The sequence below is a fragment of the Boleophthalmus pectinirostris genome, unplaced genomic scaffold (assembly GCF_026225935.1).
Source record: "Boleophthalmus pectinirostris isolate CB_2022bp ecotype Guang Dong unplaced genomic scaffold, ASM2622593v1 HiC_scaffold_11, whole genome shotgun sequence".
Classification (NCBI taxonomy): domain Eukaryota; kingdom Metazoa; phylum Chordata; class Actinopteri; order Gobiiformes; family Gobiidae; genus Boleophthalmus; species Boleophthalmus pectinirostris.
This window is the reverse complement of record NW_026570994.1, coordinates 2891249-2910577: the sequence shown is the minus strand read 5'-3', so window position 1 is coordinate 2910577 and position 19329 is coordinate 2891249. Positions and strand designations below refer to the sequence as shown.

Sequence of the window (19329 nt, the reverse complement as noted above, 5' to 3'; positions counted from 1 at the left end):
CCAGCTCCACCCGGACACATAGAGAACACGCAAACTCAACCTGGACGCAGGAAGAACATGCACACTCCACACACACACAGGGAGAACTTACAGACTCTACTTGGACACAGGGAGAACTTACAAACTCCACACAGACAAAGGGAAACATGCAAACACACACTCACACACCCACACACACACACAGGGAGAACATGCAAACCCACACGGAAAGGCCAGAGCGTCCGGGGGAACAAAACCAAACACAAAAGTGAAACCATTTTGACATTTGAATCGTTGTTTTTGGAGAATATAACATTCTGAAAACAGTAAAAGTTGTTGTGGTGATATGAACATGTTGTGTGAACAGTGAAACCCCCAGCAGACGTATAATACTCCCTCTTTAACCAGACAAAATGTGAACGTGTCTCTAACCTTGGAGCAGTTGAACGTGGACGGTCCAGGCCGTGTACAACTTGTGAATGTTTCACCTTGTATTAGTCACGTCCCTCCCGTCGCAGCTGGGGCCTGTTTCCTTGGTAATGTCCTTCAGCTTCAGCCATGTGCCACGTTTCACCCAGGCCTGTACACGGACACAACACAACACGCATGAAAACAAACTCAAGGATGGAAGTACACACAAGTACACACAAGTACACACAAGTACACACAAGTACACGTACACGCACATCTCAACTGGGACCAAACTCCAAAATGAATCCAGACTAGACCAGAACTAAACCAGGACCAAACCTAGTCTACATATTATTAAAAGTACTTTTTAAGGTGCACTGTGTAACTTTTCTGGTGCTTTTCTCCATGGAGATGTTATTGTGTTGTCTGGAATGTTTCACAGTATGGCATTAAAACTTTCATTCTATCTTCATGGAGACCAAACCAGACCAAGTTACAAGTCAGATCTGTGGAGAGACAACCGCACTTGCAGTGAACATGTATATATTTTTTAAGTATTTTTGAGCTCTAAAACCACTTGTAGTAGAATAAATGTAAAGTAGAGCTGTTTAATGTCACACTGTGGAACATTCCAGGCAGAGACATGACATCTCCATAGAAACAAGCAACCAAAAAGTTACATACAACACCTTTAAAACACCTGTAATCTAACAGACAAAACATCAAATAATGCACAAAGTAAAAAAAAAACAAAAAAAAAACACATAACATAACTTTTCTGCAAACACCTGTTACCTCTGTGAAGATCTTATAGTTTTGCATGGAATGTTCCAAAGTGTGGCATTAAACTATCTTTGCATTATTCAATTACAGGTGTTTTTATTGCTTAAGAATTGCTTACAAAAACATGCATTTGTACTGTGAGTGGGCTCGCCTCTCCATAGACCTGTAACTCGGTCTCAGCTGCCTGTCTCCATGGAAATATACAAGTTAACGCCATATTGTGGACCCTGTGGAATCTACTTCTACATTGTATAAGCAGTTCTTAGGTCAATATATGTGTGTTTGTGTGCTGTCTACTTCTACCGTATTTCCAGGACGATAAGGCGCACTTAAATTTTCTCAAAAAAGAACAGTGCGTCTTGATAAGGTGCACTTATGTATTAATTTTGGTTGTGCTTACCGAACCGAATTTTATGTGGTACACAGCGCTCAAAAATCTGTCAAAATGTCTTTAGAAAGCTATGAAGCTGCACCGCTTGATGGATTATCGGAGCATTACGCCTACTGTAGTCAGGAGCCTCGCGGAGTAATCCACATTCACCAAGACAAAGAGACAACGCCGGGCAAGTTACGCCACGATCTGCCAATGGATCGTGGACGCCTGGGGTAGAAAAATATGGTAATTATTTAGTGTTTTATTGTCCGAGAACCAGGAAGTGCACTATTAGCATGCTGGTTGTTATTAGCTTTACCATGACTGGAAAAATGGCGCTGCTCAAAGTTGTAGAAAGTGCTTATAAACTCATCAGAGTGAATAATTAAGATGCTCAGAATCCATAAGGTAGTGAGTGGGCTCTCCTCTCCACAGACCTGTAACTCCATGGAGATATACAAGTTCATGCCATATTGTGGAACATGTGGAATCTACTTCTACATTGTATAAACAGTTCTTGAGGTCAATATATGTCTGACTGTGTGCTGTCTGCTTCTACCGTATTTTTTTTAATTATAAAGCGCAAATAAAATCTTTTAATTTTCTCAAAAAAGGACAGTGCGCCTTATAATCCGGTGCACCTTATGTATTAATTCTGGTTTACTGACCTCGAATAGATTTTATGTGGTACATGGTGCTCAAAAATCTGTCAGAATGTTTTAGTACAACTTTAGAAAGCTACGAAACTGCACCGCTTGATGGATTGTCAGAGCGTTACGCCTAACATACCTACCATACCGTACCTTGCGGAGTGATCTACATTCACCAAGACAGGGAGACAACGCCAGGCGAGTTACACCACGATCTGCCAATGGATCGTGGACACCTGAGCTAGAGCCTGGAAACCTGACTGACATCTGATGGGACTTGTCAGAACCCAACGGATTCAGATAAATATTTAGAACTTGTGTCCGGGTCCGAGCCGAGCCCAAACACATCAGCGCGTCATCTGTTTCCTGTCTACAATAAACCAGTCGCTTTGACACTCTTAAGCGTTCAAAGATCAGAGCTCTGCACTTCTAGTTTAGATACAAGTCAAAACTGTTTTATTATTATTTGTGAAATGTGGTTCAATACTTCAGGTCTGTGAAAATAGTGTGATTTTAATAGTGTCGGGCTCAGGTCAGATTGGATCACAGCTCTGTCAGATGTGGGCCGGGCTCAGACAGAAACATTCAACCAGATCCACACTCTAGTCCAGGCTGAGTTATTGTGAATGAGTTGAAGAAAGTTTGACTTATTTTTCTGTTTTGTTTCGCTTAATGCTCCTTATAATACACCTTCTGTATGAAACTAGACCAGAAAATTCTACATTATTACTGATATTGCGCGTTATAATTCGGTGCGCTTTATAGTCCGAAAAATATGGTAATTATGAAGTATTTTATTGTCCGAGAACTAAGAAGTGCACTATCAGCATGCTAGTTGTTGTTAGTTTTACCATGACTGCTTTTAAACTCATCAGAGTGAGAATTAAGATGCTCAGAATCCATAAGGTAAAAGAGGAATAACTTTGGACTACTGCAAACTCTTCTTCAAGCTAGTACAAATTCTACTGCACTTCAAAATACTATTACTTCAAATGACATAAGTCTGGAGTATGGCGTGACAAAAGTGCTCTTGGACATACACGCACTGGTCTATCTGGTTCATGTGGTTGTTTTGGCTGAGGCCCAGACTGCAGTACAAATATTTGGCATACTCTGTGTACTGAATGTCTTCCAAGTACATCAAAGCAATTAGTACTACTTCTCAAATATCAGAAGAAGTTCACGGCTTGTAAGCACTGGAAAGGTTACTCCAGAAAAGTACTGCATGTATGGCTGAATATAACTAGACTATAGACTATAAGTTATGTTGGTATTGTAGTACTATTACTTTTACTTTTGGTACTACAAACCACGTCAACCACATTCTCAAGACTACTACTCACCATATGACCTTGTTTTGACGGCTACAGCTACTACTACTACTACTACTCCTTGTTTTGACGGCTGCTGCTACTACTACTACTACTACTACTACTACTACTACTACTACTACTACTACTACTAAAACTATGTGATTTCTACTTCCAATTACTGTAAAGTACCTGGAGTTGTGTTTTTGTTTAATCTTGCAGTTTGTTCCCCTCACCAGAGCTGAAACACTTTGTGACATCATTAAGTGGTAAACAAGGAAGTGCCCTTTTATGTTTTTAAAGTCTGTAGCATTATTGTTGACGTCATTTTTATCATTTCCAATATGACTAATGTCGGGTTTAAACTGTGCAATTTTTGGCCCTTTATGAGCAGATTTTTCACTTGTGCGACTGTTTTTGGGAACGGGCCGAGTTTTGGCTTAATCATGTGTCATGGTTCGTGATGTAAACATGGGGTAACGAGAACCAATTAATACCTCACGACCAGCTCGACAATCGTAGGTCACAGGAATATCAAACCTGTTTGAAATCCAGTCGCCTCTCATGACGGTTTTGCTCTGTTGCAGTAGTTTGTTTAGTATGAGAACATGAATTCTGAGTCATGAACTTTTAAACCCTGTGATTTGTTCGTACAGTTTCCGCTGGGGCTGAGTGAAACCATCAAAAATATCGGACAGTGTATGTGCAGCATTAGTTTTAACTATACTTGTTGACAACTCTAAGGGCCTGTTTACACAAGAACACTTTCAGACAAAAACGAACAAAATATTTTATCGGAAGTGCCTTTCATCAAAAATTTGCACCCACCCTTCAGAGTGGAAAAGTTGAATACACTCCACCGTAGTGTTTCTGTCTACACTGCCCAAGACACAAAACTCTGGTCAGATCTGCTCACGTTGTGTACACGTTTTCGTCACATACCACCTAGCTGCACCACCTCGCTGTCTGGCATGTATTCCCAATCCAATTCCACACTTTTGCGTCACCAATATGCACACAGATTTCCTCCCGAAAATGCTCATCTAAAAGCAGAAGAAAAAGTGAACCATCCACTTTTACGTCTTCTGTTTAGACCATCATCATATAAACGTAGCCTAACAGAACTCACAATGACAGCAGAGTCATGAGTCTTGAGACTAACTGAATGGGAGCGTGCCTATGTTCCCTCAGCCTTATGTTCCTTCATTTATAAGTTTGTTTTAGTTTGTTGTTTTTTTTTCCCCCAAAATTAGGCCCTTTTCCTTTATCATCAGTTTGCATCAGATTTTATCCCCATTTCCCCCAATTTGGTCATCAGTTACACCCAACCTACTCTCCAGCAGCAGCAGACTACAGATGTGATGTAGAGGTCCTGGAGCAAAGGACCCGGGGTTGAAATGACTCTGAATCATCTCTTTAAATGTGGTATAAAAATAAAAATGACTTGACTTAGAGTTTCATTTTGAGAAAAATCTTAGAAATAAGAGAACATAGAGCTGTGGGAACATAGAGCTGACCAAAACCGAATGTTCCATTCAGCTTTTAAATGTGACATAATTCATGCAAAAGCAAAAAAAAAAAAAAAGTAAAGTATTAAACATGTGAACACTGAAGTGTTCTTCCTGATCCTGTTTGTGGTTGTCACACTGCTGAGCTGCTGATTGACATGTGAACAGTGCTATCTTCTCCTCACACACTGTGACGACTGTTTTCTTTATACTGAGACACACTTTGTCTGAGGAGCGCACACACACACACACACACACACACACACACACACACACACACACACACACAGACACACACAGAGACATACAGTAAATCTTGTATCAGAGGGTTTGGGTCCAGACGGGGCCATGTCCACTGTCCATAGAACATAGACACACTTAAAGTCTCTTTATCTAATTGTTCCGTCTTAAAAAAAAATCTGAAAAAAAAAAAAAACAGTGCTAGTTCATTGTAAACAGTTTGCAGAGTTGTTCCTCACTTACATTATGCATTCACAACTCGTATTGCTGTGACGGCAAAGCTAAAAACAACTAGCATGCTAATGAACTCTTCCTGATTATTGGACAATAACATGTTTTCTCATACTTACTTTTTTTTTTTTTTTTTTGCACAAATAGCATTTTTGCATGAACTGGTGTGCAGGTGCAGGTGCAGTCTTGTGATTGCAGTTTGAGTCAGATACATATACACACACACACACACACACACACACATATATATATATATATATATATATATATATATATATATATATATACATATATATATATATACATATACACATATACATATACACATATAAGTTTTGAGAGCTTTTGCCACGCCCCCTTTGTTTGACAACACATGTCTTTAGTCTAACATGAATTTCTTTCCTAGACCATCAACTATAAGGTTTGATTCTGTTTAGCTTCTCAGGATCATTTTTTGCTTGGACTAAAAATATTTGGCCTAAATGTGATTATCCAACCACAGTTAGTGAAAAGGTCATGACTTCCTCTTCCCAAAATACCCCAGCATGACCACATCTCTCTATTCTCGTTTCGCCCTGACATATGAGTCTATATGAGTCTCTGTGAGGTTTAGACCTGACATACCCACGCTGCATTGTCCTGCCGCATTGTGCTGAGAGTGCTAAAGCTAACACGCACTTCCTGTTAGAATCGGCGCAGACAGAGGGAAGTGTCGACCCTGTGCTGCGCAATGAGCTAAAAACGCTGATCTGAAAATAGCTCCAAACACTCAACTGATGACCAAGCAGTGCAGCATGGACAGCAAATATTTTCCATTTTTGGACAATGAGAAACATGCACAGTGTGTTTTTAAAGCCAACATCATGCTTTTGTTTCCTGTATAGTCATAATGACAACCGTGGATCATTATGTCATCATTTGGACATTTTAAATCACAATATTTATCTAAAATGACTTAATGGGTTTGAAAACTGCGATGCTCAATGACGTCACCATAAACAAAGCTGCACATCACACTAGCGGGTAGTGGATTTGTAAAAAATTGTACCAAAATGACGACGCTATGCAACGCTGCCGACTCCTATCGATTAAGAAAATAATATTGGAGAACACAGTAAGTACGTCACAGTGGGAGAATACCGATGGTGTAGATCAAAGCAATGATGTCTTGAAGACGTCAGTAGAAGAAAGATTACTCAAACATGTACGACTCACTTGCGAGCCGCTGCGTTCCATATAGGAAGTGAGCATGGAGGCACTTCCGGCTTCATAGACTGTGGCTGCAATTGACTTTACACCAAAACTTGTGTCCCCTCTCTGAGTAACTGCTGCTGTTTGGTCTCAAAATGTTTGTATTAACCTGTGTCCTGTCAGTTTTAGCTACCTTTTGATTTGAGCTACCTACTACTAGGGATGAGCATGATTAGTCGATTAACTGATCATTAAGAATTTTGTCGATTACGTTCATTTTTAATCGACAAACCGAATGTAGGTTGCTGACCAAACATCCGTTTTTCCTCAGACATGTCCGTTTTCCACGTCCTGTCCTGGCCGTCCGTTATAAAGTGATGGAAATGTCCGGGTTTTCATGATCTTTAATTGGGCCATTAAACTGAGTGTCTCTTGTAGCTCTCTGCACTCAGAAGGAGCGAGCAGACACAAACAGTCGTTCAGCCTGCAGCATGCCAAAGCACAAATGCGCATTTAATGATGACTTCTATAAGAAATTCTTCGCTTTCCGTCCAGGTCGAAACAAGTGGGAGTCCATGTGCACAGTGTCCAAAACAGCACATATGTTTCGGTGTCCAGTGAGAGCATCAGGGACCTCAAAGCACCAGGACACCGAAAAACATTCATAAGCTTTGCCAGGTGAGAGTCGCTCAATGTCGATGACAAGGCCCCACCCCCCACCCCCCGTACGGTGTCCTGGTTTTGACAAACACAAATGGTCACCCTCACTCACTCCATGTTCCAAAGTATGGCATTAAACTGTCTTTTTATTATTCAATTACAGGTGTTTTGCTTAAGAACTTCCTACAACAACATGCATGTGCACTGTGAGTGGGCTCGCCTCTCCACAGACCTGTAACTTGGCCTCGCCTGCTTGTCTCCATGGTGATATATAAACATGCATGACTCACTTTAAATTTCATAGATTCAATGAGAAGTCAATAACTATTTAAAAGTGGAAAAAATGCATAGCACATTCAGATGGTCGATGTATAAAAGCTTTTTTAAAATTATTTTTTATTACGTTTTGACAGTAGCTCAAATGTTAGAGTGTTTGTCCTTCGAAGACAAACGATTCGAAGGTTGACAGTAGAGGTCTGCACAGGACACAATTTTCAATCCCTCTCCCGCCCACACCCACATTGTGCAGTCCCACTCCCACCAGCGCCCGCAAAGAATTGTCATTTTCATTACCATTCCCGTCCTCAACTGCGATATTTTGTCCCGCTCCTGCCCGCAAATCCCACAAGATGGGAACGATCGCTTTCTGAAGCTCTATCAAACACAGACAAGCAGAAAGGAATTGTCTCAAATGTGCGTGAGATTAGACCAGGTCCACAAATTTATGCCAAATAAAATATCCAGCACAAATGATGTATGATGGGCAAACATGAATCATTTGTATATTTGACTTTACACTCATGTTTAGTTTGCAGGACTACAGTTCATCATCCCACCCACTCCTGCGTTGTGTAGTCCCACTCTGACCCGCGCCCGCAATGAGCTTTCAAAACATCGTCAGTTGAGCGGTCAGATCCACTGACCCACAGGTTGGCAGCGTAGCGATTCCAGCTCCCACAGATGAATACTGTTGTTGTGTCCTTGGGCAAGACACTTAACTCACCTCGCCCCAAGTGTCTGTATACATTTGTGTGTGAATGTGTGTGTGAATGTGTGAGTGTTTCCTAGTTGTAAAGTGCTTTGAGTGCCTTGAAGGTGAAAAAGCCTGTATAAAGATGTGAACATTTTACCATTTATGTTTCTCCAACTCAAAACTTGAAGCAGCACAAATGTCAAAATAAAACCCCAAAGGCACACTACACTACAGGAAAAAGATACAACAAAATAAACAAAAACAACGACTACAAAACATGAACCATGACAATAACGTTGTTAAAAGCTCTGATAAAGTCCAGTTTGAAGAATAAATCCGCTTTAAAGACAAGAGATTTTTTTGAGGATTGGCCTTGTCACGATCTGCATGTAGCTCTGTGATATACACTTCTGACAAGATATGTAACAATAACCAAAATATCGTGATATCGTATCGTCAAAAGTCTCACAGTAATATCGTGGACTGTCACAATATATCAAATTACAAGTTAATTTGCTTAAATGCCTGGTTTAATAGTAGTAAAAGCTTATAAACATAGTGACCTACATATCCCATGATTCATTTCAACACAGACAACTTGAAGAAATATGTTTTTTACTTGAATTCTTGGGATTATGATGGAAATAAGTCACACCAAAATCTTCTCAAGGTATTTTAAAAGCAAAAAAGTGTCTTATCTACAATTATATCAGCCTCTTCAAAATATCTCAACAAATATCATACCGTGAGATGAATATAGTCATAATATCGTACTGTAAGATTTCGATGAGGCCCCTGTCAAGCAGAAGTAAACAGCAAGGCCAAAAATTCAAGTTAATGCATCTGATATAAAAATGTATTGAACAGATACATATGTACTCTAGTTTATGAAACTGTTGACCTTTTTTCTGTACCATTTTTGGTTCTAAAGTTCCATATGTTTTAAACAGACCATGTATGAAACATGGAACAAAAATTATTTCCCAAATTTCAAAGACCTGCAAATCATGTCAAATAAATGGATTGTATTTCATCATATCTTGTGTTATTCCATCTTTGAACTGTTGATGAAGGGACAGGATTTTTCAAAAAAAAAAAGTATTTAAAATGATCAAAAATTTGCTTGGAAGGACTGACATATTTTATAGAAATAGTTTCCTTTCATTTTGAAGTAATATTAAAGTTTTCAGAAGAAAAAAGTTGACAAATGATGTAAAATCCTGCACCTTCTACTTGCTTGTAACAATTTTCCCTCCGTTACTTTTCCCTCCGTTACCATGACCTTTCTTAATAAAAAATCTCATGAGTCAAAAAGTAAGAGGTTTTCAACCTAATCTTGTACCATATGGTAGAAAACTATATGAAGCAAATATTCAAACCAGTTTGTTAAGGATATGGAAGTGAGAACCAAGAGTTATCACTGTTTGGATTTATTGCCCAAAAAGTGCTGCATATTTCATTCCCTCCGTTACCAACATGAGTTTTTAAATTTTTTGTCAACAACTTGAAAGAATATCACAGGTTTAACTTGACCCTGTTGGAGTGTAACTCTTTCCTACATTCTGATACTTTACTTATTTCAATAGTTCCTCTAGTTTCTGAATAAGAGACATTTGAATGTCAAAAATCTGCCCCTGTTTCCCTCCGTTACCACTTGACTGGACCCTATTGTTACATCCCTAGTTCTGACACACATTGAAATGTTTTGTATAATTTCTAATCTTTTTGTAATTATTTTATTAACTATTTTGTTCCAATATTGCTGGTTCAATTGAATGTTGAAAAGAAAAAAAATTTGGGCTACATTTAATGTCCAAATAGGCAACTTCTGGATCCTTTTATTGCTGCTTCAATGACTGTTTTTTATTGTTTAATACTTGAATAAAACTAAATGTTCAGAGACACGATCAGCCAGTCAACAATAAAATATCCTCATGAATGTTCAATAATGCTCAAATCCACCTTTATTTTGTCTATTGACTTGGGTCGTAAAGGTTTGTGACTTTTAAATATGGGTCCCCAGAAAAAAAGTTTGGGAAACACTGGACTAGGCTGTGTATTGTTTGAGTATCATCGTTAGTATTTTGATTAGAGTCCTTCCAACATATTTAATCAACGGGAAAATATTGGCTTTTAAACCAAGAAAATGTCCAGTAAACATTAAGAAAAGGCAGCTGCTGACGCTAAAGCTCAGCCCAGAAGGAGCTGAAGCATAGTCTGTCCTCAGATGTTCCTCCAGGCCTGTGTGTGTGGGCTCCTCTCTGGCTCTGCTCTCGTGTTTACATACCACAGAGGACAGTACAGCACTTATCTGCACCTCTACTCTTTGCACTTGATGGACCACTAAGTCTCACTTCTCCAGAATAAAGCTGCGTTTATAATCCTGCGCCAAGTCCCGGAGATGACGTCCTGACGCGGATCTGAACCACAGAAGCTCCAGGGTCCAAGTCCGTTGTGGAGACCCAAACCATTTCCTTTGCATTTATTTTGTTGATAGGACAATAAACATCTAGACTCATATGCAGACATGTCGGAGCCAAACTCTGCTGTTCCTGAGCTGGTTTTCATCAGCTGTCCATATCGTCTTTGTGGATAAACCAGTCACGGCCCTCACGTTCAGCACAAACTCAACACGTAGTAACTGTTTGGCTGAGGTGCACGTGCAAAACATTTACACACAACAGGAGCCACAAGCTTTCTGACTGTCAGGTACATCATCACACAGTTGGGGAGATTTCCGATTGGCTGTCAGGTGCTTCCTTGATCTTTCTGTTCGGATGTCAGGTTCGTCACAGTGGTTTCGGATTGGCCCTCAGATGCGTCACAGAGCTTCATGTGCTTCCCTGAGCTTTCTGTTCGGTTGTCAGGTGAGTCACAGACGTCTTCGATTGGCTGTGAGGTGCTTCCTTGAGCTTTCCGTTCAGATTTCAGGTGCGTCCCAGAGCTTTCTATTCAGAGGTGCGTCTTATAGCTTTCTGATTGGCTGCCAGGTGCGTCACAGTCAGAGATTTCCAGGTGGATGTCAGGTGCGTCACAGTGGTCTCTGATTGGCTGTCGTGTTTGTCACAGTGGTTTCTGATTGGCTGTCGTGTTTGTCACAGTGGTTTCTGATTGCTGTCATGTTTGTCACAGTGGTTTCTGATTGCTGTCTGTTTGTCACAGTGGTTTTCTGATTGGCTGTCATGTTTGTCACAGTGGTTTCTGATTGGCTGTCATGTTTGTCACAGTGGTTTCTGATTGGCTGTCGTGTTTGTCACAGTGGTTTCTGATTGGCTGTCATGTTTGTCACAGTGGTTTCTGATTGGCTGTCAGGTTCATCACAGTCAGAGATTTCCAGTTGGCTGCCAGGTGCGTCATGGGTGGTTTCTGATTGGATGTCAAGTGCATCACAGTGGTTTCTGATTGGCTGTCAGGTGCATCACAGAGATTAGGATGTCAGGTGTCAGGTGTGTCACTGACCTCTCTGGTTGGCTGTCAGGTGCGTGACAGTGTTTTTGGATTGACTGTCAGGTTTGTCACAGTCAGAGATTTCCAGGTGGATGTCAGGTTCGTCACAGTGGCTTCTGATTGGCCCTCAAATGTGTCACATAGATTTCTGATTGGCTGTCATTTTACGTCACAGAGCTTTCAGACTGGCGGTCGGGTGTTTCCTTGAGCTGTGTGTTCAGATGTCAGGTGCGTAACAGAGCTTTCCAATTGGCTGTCAGGTGTTTCACAGAGATTTCCGGTTGAATGTCAGGTGCATCATGGGTGGTTTCTGACTGGCTATGAGGTGCATCACAGTGGTTTCTGATTGGCTGTGTATCATACAGAGTTCTGATTGGCTGTCAGGTGCGTCACAGTCAGAGGTTTCCAGTTGGAGGTCAGGTTTGTCACAGTGGTTTCAGATTGGCTGTCATTGGCTGTCAGGTGCTTCCTTGAGCTTTCTATTCAGATGTCAAGTGCGTCACAGAGCTTTCTGATTGGCCGTCAGGTTCTACACAGTGGTTTTTGATTGGCTGTCAAGTTTGGCTACGTTCAGACTGCAGCCTGAAGTGACCCAAATCTGATTTTTTGGCCCCTATGTTCCTGTATCTGATCTTTTAATGACAGTCTGAACGACACAGATCTGATTTTTTTCAAATGTGACCCAGGACACTTGGATATGTGCTCCTGAAACTGATACATATCTGATCTTTTGACATGTGACTTCAGTCTGAACGGTCAAAGCGCATTCATCCACCTACACGTTATCAACAAGTGACAAACGTACACAAACGTTCTTCTCGTCATATGAAAATTGTTAATGAACTCTGTGTCACTGAAGTGAAGCACATCACCACTCACCACTCTTGGCTACGTCTCCACATCCACACGTTCCTTTCAACGGACGTCGCTGCCGCTGCCCCACAAAACACCACGGCCAAAAACCTCGTCCTTCTCCAAGTAAGTTGTTCATGTTCTGGCTCCGGTACAAGAGGAACTTTAAAATCTCCAGGTGCTCGATGCTGCGTCCATGTTTGGACAACTTCTGTAAACACAGAGCACGCTCGCTGCGGTTGACGTCGTCGTGTCTCCAGTGTCACATGCAGGACACTTTTGGGCCGTTTAATGTTCACACTGGAGTCACATACAAGTCACATTTAATTGGAAATGTGAACGACCTCGCAAAAACATCGGATTTGACAAAGAAAATCGGAATTGAGCGTTAAGCCCTGCAGTCTGAACATAGCCTAAGTCACAGTGGTTTCTGATTGGCATCCATCCTTTAAACAGATAAACATAAATAGGAGAGGAAAAGTTAAAGGTGCATTATGTAACTTTTGCGGACGAGGGAAGAGGCATTTCCCCTCAGAGGAAATCATCCATCACGGTTTAGAGTCAGATCGTAATCTCAGAGGAAGTGGAATGTTTTATGGCGTCGCTGTGGCTTTAAATTTTCCAAACGTGATTTTGATTTAGCTGAAGATGGTGGACGGCGTCAGCCACGAGAGAGGGATGGACGGAGGGAAAGAGGGATAAGAGGGAGGACTGCGAGAGGGAAAAGGTGAAAATAAGAAATGAGAGAGAGTGAAGAAGATGATGGGAAGACAGGGGAGGTGAGAGAGGAGAGGTTGAAGAAGGGTGAAGAAGGTAAAGGAGAGAGAAAAAAGTGAGAGAGAGAGAGTGGGAAAGGAAGGGTGACAGGATGAAAGAGAGGGAGGAGCAAGAGAAAGGAAAGAGGGCATGATGAGGAGATAGGAGAGAGAAGAGAGGGGTGACAGAAGAAAAAGATAAACAGAGAAAAGAGGATTGAGAGAGGAAAAAGAAACAGAGAAGAGAGGGATGAGAGAGGAAAGAAAGAGACAGAGAAGGAGAGAGAAGAGAGGAGTGGGAGAGGAAAGAGAAAGACAGAAGAGAGGGGTAGGAGAGGAAAGAGAAAGACAGAAGAGAGGGGTAGGAGAGGAAAGAGAAAGAGATGAGGAAGTGAGAGAGGAACGAGAGAGAAGAGAAGAGAGGGAGTGAGAGAGGAAAGAGAAAGACAGAAGAGAGGGAGTGAGAGAGGAAAGAGAGAGAAGAGAAGAGAGGGAGTGAGAGAGAAAGAGAAAGACAAAGAGAGGGTGGGAGAGGAAAGAGAGAAGAGAAGAGAAGGAGTGAGAGAGGAAAGAGAGAGACAGAGAAGGGAGTGAGAGAGGAAAAAGAGAGACAGAGAAGAGAGGAATGAGAGAGGAAACAGAGAGAGACAGAGACGAGAGGGGTGGGAGAGGAAAGAGAGAAAGAGATGAGGAAGTGAGAGAGGAAAGAGAGAAGACAGGAGTGAGAGAAAAAAGAGAAAGACAAAGAAGAGAGGGAGTGAGAGAGGAAAGAGAGAGGGAGAGAAGAGAGGGAGTGAGAAAGGAAAAAAGACAGAGATGAGGCAGTGAGGGAGGAAAGAGAGAGAAAGAGACAAGGAAGTGAGAGAGGAGAGAGAGAAGAGAGGAGGAGAGCTGTAGTGAGCATCAGCTGGGATGTAATTAGAATCATGTGACCTGCATCTGACTCAAATTAAACTAATGATAGCACTTAGAGAAAACATGAGGAACGAGAAGAACAGAACCTCAGAACATCACAGAGGTGAAGACATCAGGCTCTGAGGTCGTTCTGTCACCACACTGATGTCACGAATCCATTTTCAATACAGATTCTAAAGAAAACACTCTGAATTTAGACAACAGAATGTGATTTTCAACATTAAACCACAGAACTGTCTTTTCTATTCCCATTCCCTTATATATCTGTCATCCCTCTGTGGTCCAGGTTGGTTCCACAGTGTTCCAAGATCCCACACGGCCCTTTGTTTGACTCTGACTGGTCTGTTTGAGCTCATTTGGAATTACAGAATAAACATATTTTATCATTTGACCTCATGCCTGGACTAAAGCTGCATTAATTTTATTTTAGAAGGTGTTTTTTAAGTGACATTTTTTGTAAGTCAGTCTCACTTTTTCATTGTCATCAGAACAATGATATTTACGTATTGTTTTTTTTTTTTTACAAAAAATTATAATTAATATTATGCAGAATTAAGCATTTTGGCCCAGTGTTTTGTCAAAATGGGCTGTGACATTTATCGATTCACGCAGTCCCATCGAAATAAACAAACTTATGTTTTTCCATTTACAGTTGTATACATCAGTGTTTCCCAAACTTTTTTTCTGGGGACCCATATTTTAAAAGTCACAAACCTTTGTGACCCAAGTCCATAGACATTATTCATAAATCACAAAATAAAGGTGGATTTGATCATTTTTGAACATTAATGAGGATATTTTATTGTTGACTGAGTGATTGTGTCTCTGAACTATTAGTTTTACTCAAGTTTTAAACAATAAAAAACAGTCATTGAAGCAGCAATAAAAGGATCCAGAAGTCGCCTGTTTGGACATTAAATGTAGAACATTTCTTTTTCTTTTCAACATTCAACTGAACCAGCAATACTGGAACAAAACAGTCAAAACATACAAATATACTAAACATGCAGATACATGCAGATCGTGACAAGACGACCCCAAAAAAATCTTGTGTGACCCACCTGAGGGTCGTGACAAAGTCTTTGGGAAACAATGGTATAGATCCAATAAAGCCAAACCCTGACCTCTCCAGTTTTACAATATATTTGTTTGGATTAGAGACGCAGGTTTGTACTGGTTGCACACAGTGATCAAACTTTATACTTTAGTTATGTACAATTTCAACTCATTTATCTGAATCTGTGTAGGTAGTTCATTTGGACAGTCATATTCTGCTCAAATAGACTCTGACTGAAGGGAGCACATATATAAAGAAGTGAAGAGAAGGTAGAGGAGCTCATTTCCACAGGCCCATATCTTCTATCAAATAAGACTCCCGTTATATAAGAGAAAGAAATGACTGGAAACACTCAAATCTTTATATTAAATAGTGTTACATATAGAATATTTAACACTAATATCATAATTTACAGTGTGAATTTCCTGTTATAATATAGTGATATTTTATTTATACAGCGCCTTTCTAAACAAAATTACAAAGTTTTCTACACGTGGAAACAAAATAAAATATGATCAGTGTTGGGAAGGTGACTTTTAAAATGTATTCCCCTACAGATTACAGATTACATACCCCAAAATGTAGTTTGTAACGTAATCCATTCAATTACTTAAAGTGAGCAATGTAATCTGAATACTTTGGATTACTTGATTTACTGCAGAGAAGCAAAGACGAGGATCTTCACATAAGAAGTTTTGTCTGCTAAAAGAAAATAAAAAGCCCAGTGTTTACTTTCGATACCTGCTCAAAGGTTCTGATACTAGTTTTATATGTACAGTGTCTGAAAACGAGTCAGAGTAGTACAATTTTACCCAAGTTAATATTAGTTAGAGTAAATGTAAGTGGGTGAGTATCCTCCTCTGCTCATGTCTGTGAATTCATACGTGCAGTTTTCTCTCTAAAATCCCGTCCACACACACATATAATAAAATGTTCAGAACAGAAAGAGTACAATGCTGGATTACGTAATGCCCTGGCTGCGTGTGTGGACCACTTTAGCTCTACTCTATTCTGAGCACTCTTCATTCTTTCAATACATTTCATCATAGTTTTCATCGACGTAATAACTGTGTTGAGAAAACCTAAAGAAAAATGTACCTGTAAATACATCCCCAGAGCTAAAAACAGAACACGCCAAATAAAGCTGGTGATGCAACAAGACGCGTTCTATGTGATTTTAACAGAAAGTTTAATGTTGTTGTTGCCCCATGGTACAATTTTAAAGGAGCATGAAGCAAATCTATATATTTATAAATTAATCTGTATAGTTATGGATTATATATGTATCACAATCCCAAAAGAAAGAGCTGTAATGCTGGGTTTAACGTATAAACTTTAACGTATAACCCCCCAAACAATTACCCTCAGTGCTACTAATGACCGAAGCCTCAGAGCAATTTGATTTGATTTCCTCTCAATATGACTATAGAGTCTTTGCACCGTCATGTGACCCCTATAGCAACGGTACCTACGCCGCCATGACACCGGGCAACACTATGTCATTGACTTCAGCAGCATCAGGAGAAACATGGGCAGGTTTTGTTGTGTATTTGGTTGTTCTAGACGCTCTGAAAGGGATAAAATGAATCGTTTCTTCACTGTTTCTCTGGAAATGAGTCATCAGGATCAAACAAGGGAATTATTGAAAAAAAAGACGCGGATTATAGTTAGAGAACATAAACCATGAAGAGATTTCCTATGGTACCATCAAGACACTCGAAGTTTCATCAAGGTATTTGTATTTAAATTGTTTCATAGTTTATTTAATGAAAGAAGCACATTTACTGAACTAAATTATTATTATTATATCCAGGAAAACCTGCACTAGTTTACGATTCAACGAACCCACACTGGGCTCCTGTGAGCCGAACCTCGAAAGAATCGACCATGAAAAGATTCTCGTCTTTTTTTCAATAATTTCCTTGTTTGATCCTGATGAGTCATTTCCAGAGGAACAGTGAAGAAATGATTCATTTTAACCCTTTCAGAGCGTCTAGAACAACCAAATACACAACAAAACCTGCCCATGTTTCTCTGATGCTGCTGAAGTCAGTGACATAGTGTGCCCGGTGTCATGGCGGAGTAGGTACCGTTGCCATGGGGACACGTGATGGTGCAAAGCCTCTATAGTGGTTTTACACACAAAAAATAAATACATAAAAAATAAAAACCACCAACAAAATAGTATCTGATTGTCTAATTGTTTGATTTTAAGTGTTAAGTGTGAAATGGACGAGTCAGCTTGGCCCTGATTTGAACATAATCATGAGCATAATCATATAAAATGAATGTAAACAAAAAATTGAATTGTAGCAATAAAATAAATCTACTTTCAGCTCTGGTTTTCTAGTAGGCGACTGAACTAATAAGACAAGTTTCCAATCCACCATAATTCAAATAGAGATGTGCGTGTCTCAAGAACAATGGTGGAAAACAGATAATATATATTAAAAAAAACAGCGCATTATAGTGAGGGCCTCAAAATTGTTAACTCCGCCACTGAGCTAACCCACTATCCGCTGGTTCCTTTGACTCTGGCTCCAACTGACTTCACATAAAACATTGAAAATGTGTCTCCTCTCTCTCTGTAACTACTGCATTTTTTTTGCTTCTAAAATGTTCATATGAACCTGCTCTATATGGTCCTAGTGTCTTATTTCCTCTTCCTGCAATGGAAGTGGCTTCAAATTCGCCTCTTTGACCTCCAGCCTTGGTGAGCTTCATTTGACTGGAGATGAACGTTAAGGATGACGTCACACTGCCTTAGTTCACTTCTTTATACAGTATATCTATGGTTTAAATGTATGTAGGGTTCAGTTTGTACTTTGTGTGGGTTACTTGCAGATCTTGCACATCTGAGGACCTGAAAACTGCTCCAGATGCAAGGTCATTGTGGCAAAAATCAGAGGTCAGTATAAGCGAGCAGGTCTTAGAATCAGAGTAAACCCTGGCTCTGTCTGACTGCAGATGAAAATATATGCCTGTGAGTATTAACAATGCGCCAACGGGTTTGTGAGAACTACAGATTAGTTCCATTTTTAGACCTACTTCCTTGTTTCACTGAAAATTACGCACTTACGCCCATAGACTGTATAAAGAAGTGGACCAAGTAAGTGTGAAGTCACCCGTAGTGCTCGGCTCCAGTCAAATGAAGCTCACTATGCAAGAGTTCCAGATTAGGAATAGGACTTTTTTTTTGGACAAAAGAGCAAAATAAAAACACCAAGATCATGTAGAGCGGGTGATCTGTCAAAATGAGGTCCCAGCAGCTTAAATCAACAGTGACGTTTCTCGATTCACGATACCCCATCGAAATAAGCAACCTTATTTTTTTCCATTTACAGTTGTATAGATCCAATAAACCCAAACCCCTGACCTCCCAGTTTGACAACATATTTCTTTGGATTAGAGACGCGGGTTTGATGCTGTTTGCACACAGTGATCACACTTTATACTTTAGTTAAGTCAAATCTAAACTCATTTATATGAATATACTGTACGTAGTTAAGGCTCCAACTAAAGGGAGCACATATCCACAGGACAATTTATCCATCGAATAATGTCCCACTGTAGAATCAACATTATTCACTCATGTAGATGAAGTAGAGGAGCAAATCTTGACAGGCCTATATCTTACCTTTGTGATACTGGGAACATTGAAGGTAAGATGGGACAATTCCATGCCAATTCCATTTGTACAGCACCTTTCTAAACAAAGTTACAATGTTTTCTACACATTCAAAGACAATTAAATATGATAAAACAAGAAAATTAAATATTCAGTCCAAACTATTCAGTCATCTAATGTAGCTGTTCTGCTGCAAATGTCTGCCTCGGGAGCTCAAATTGATGGACATTTAAACTTTAACAGCACTTAGGGGTTGTGGGCAAGTAGCTCAAATCAACGGGACAAATATGAATATTTTAAGACCAAAATGATGAGGGTCACTGCAAGCAGTTACACAGAGAGGGGTGACAATTTTCAATGTAAAGT

The 19329-nt window shown here is 40.1% G+C and overlaps 1 protein-coding gene across 1 annotated transcript in view; it reads right to left on the bottom strand.

Annotated features, from left to right (window-relative positions):
- Positions 1-463: 463 nt before the first annotated feature.
- LOC110170876 (coiled-coil domain-containing protein 122) overlaps positions 464-19329 on the bottom strand; it is an 85124-nt gene continuing 66258 nt past the window's right edge. Inside the window, 1 exon segment of the mRNA XM_055166612.1 lies at positions 464-559. Within this exon segment, the coding sequence (XP_055022587.1) occupies positions 464-559 (96 nt within the window).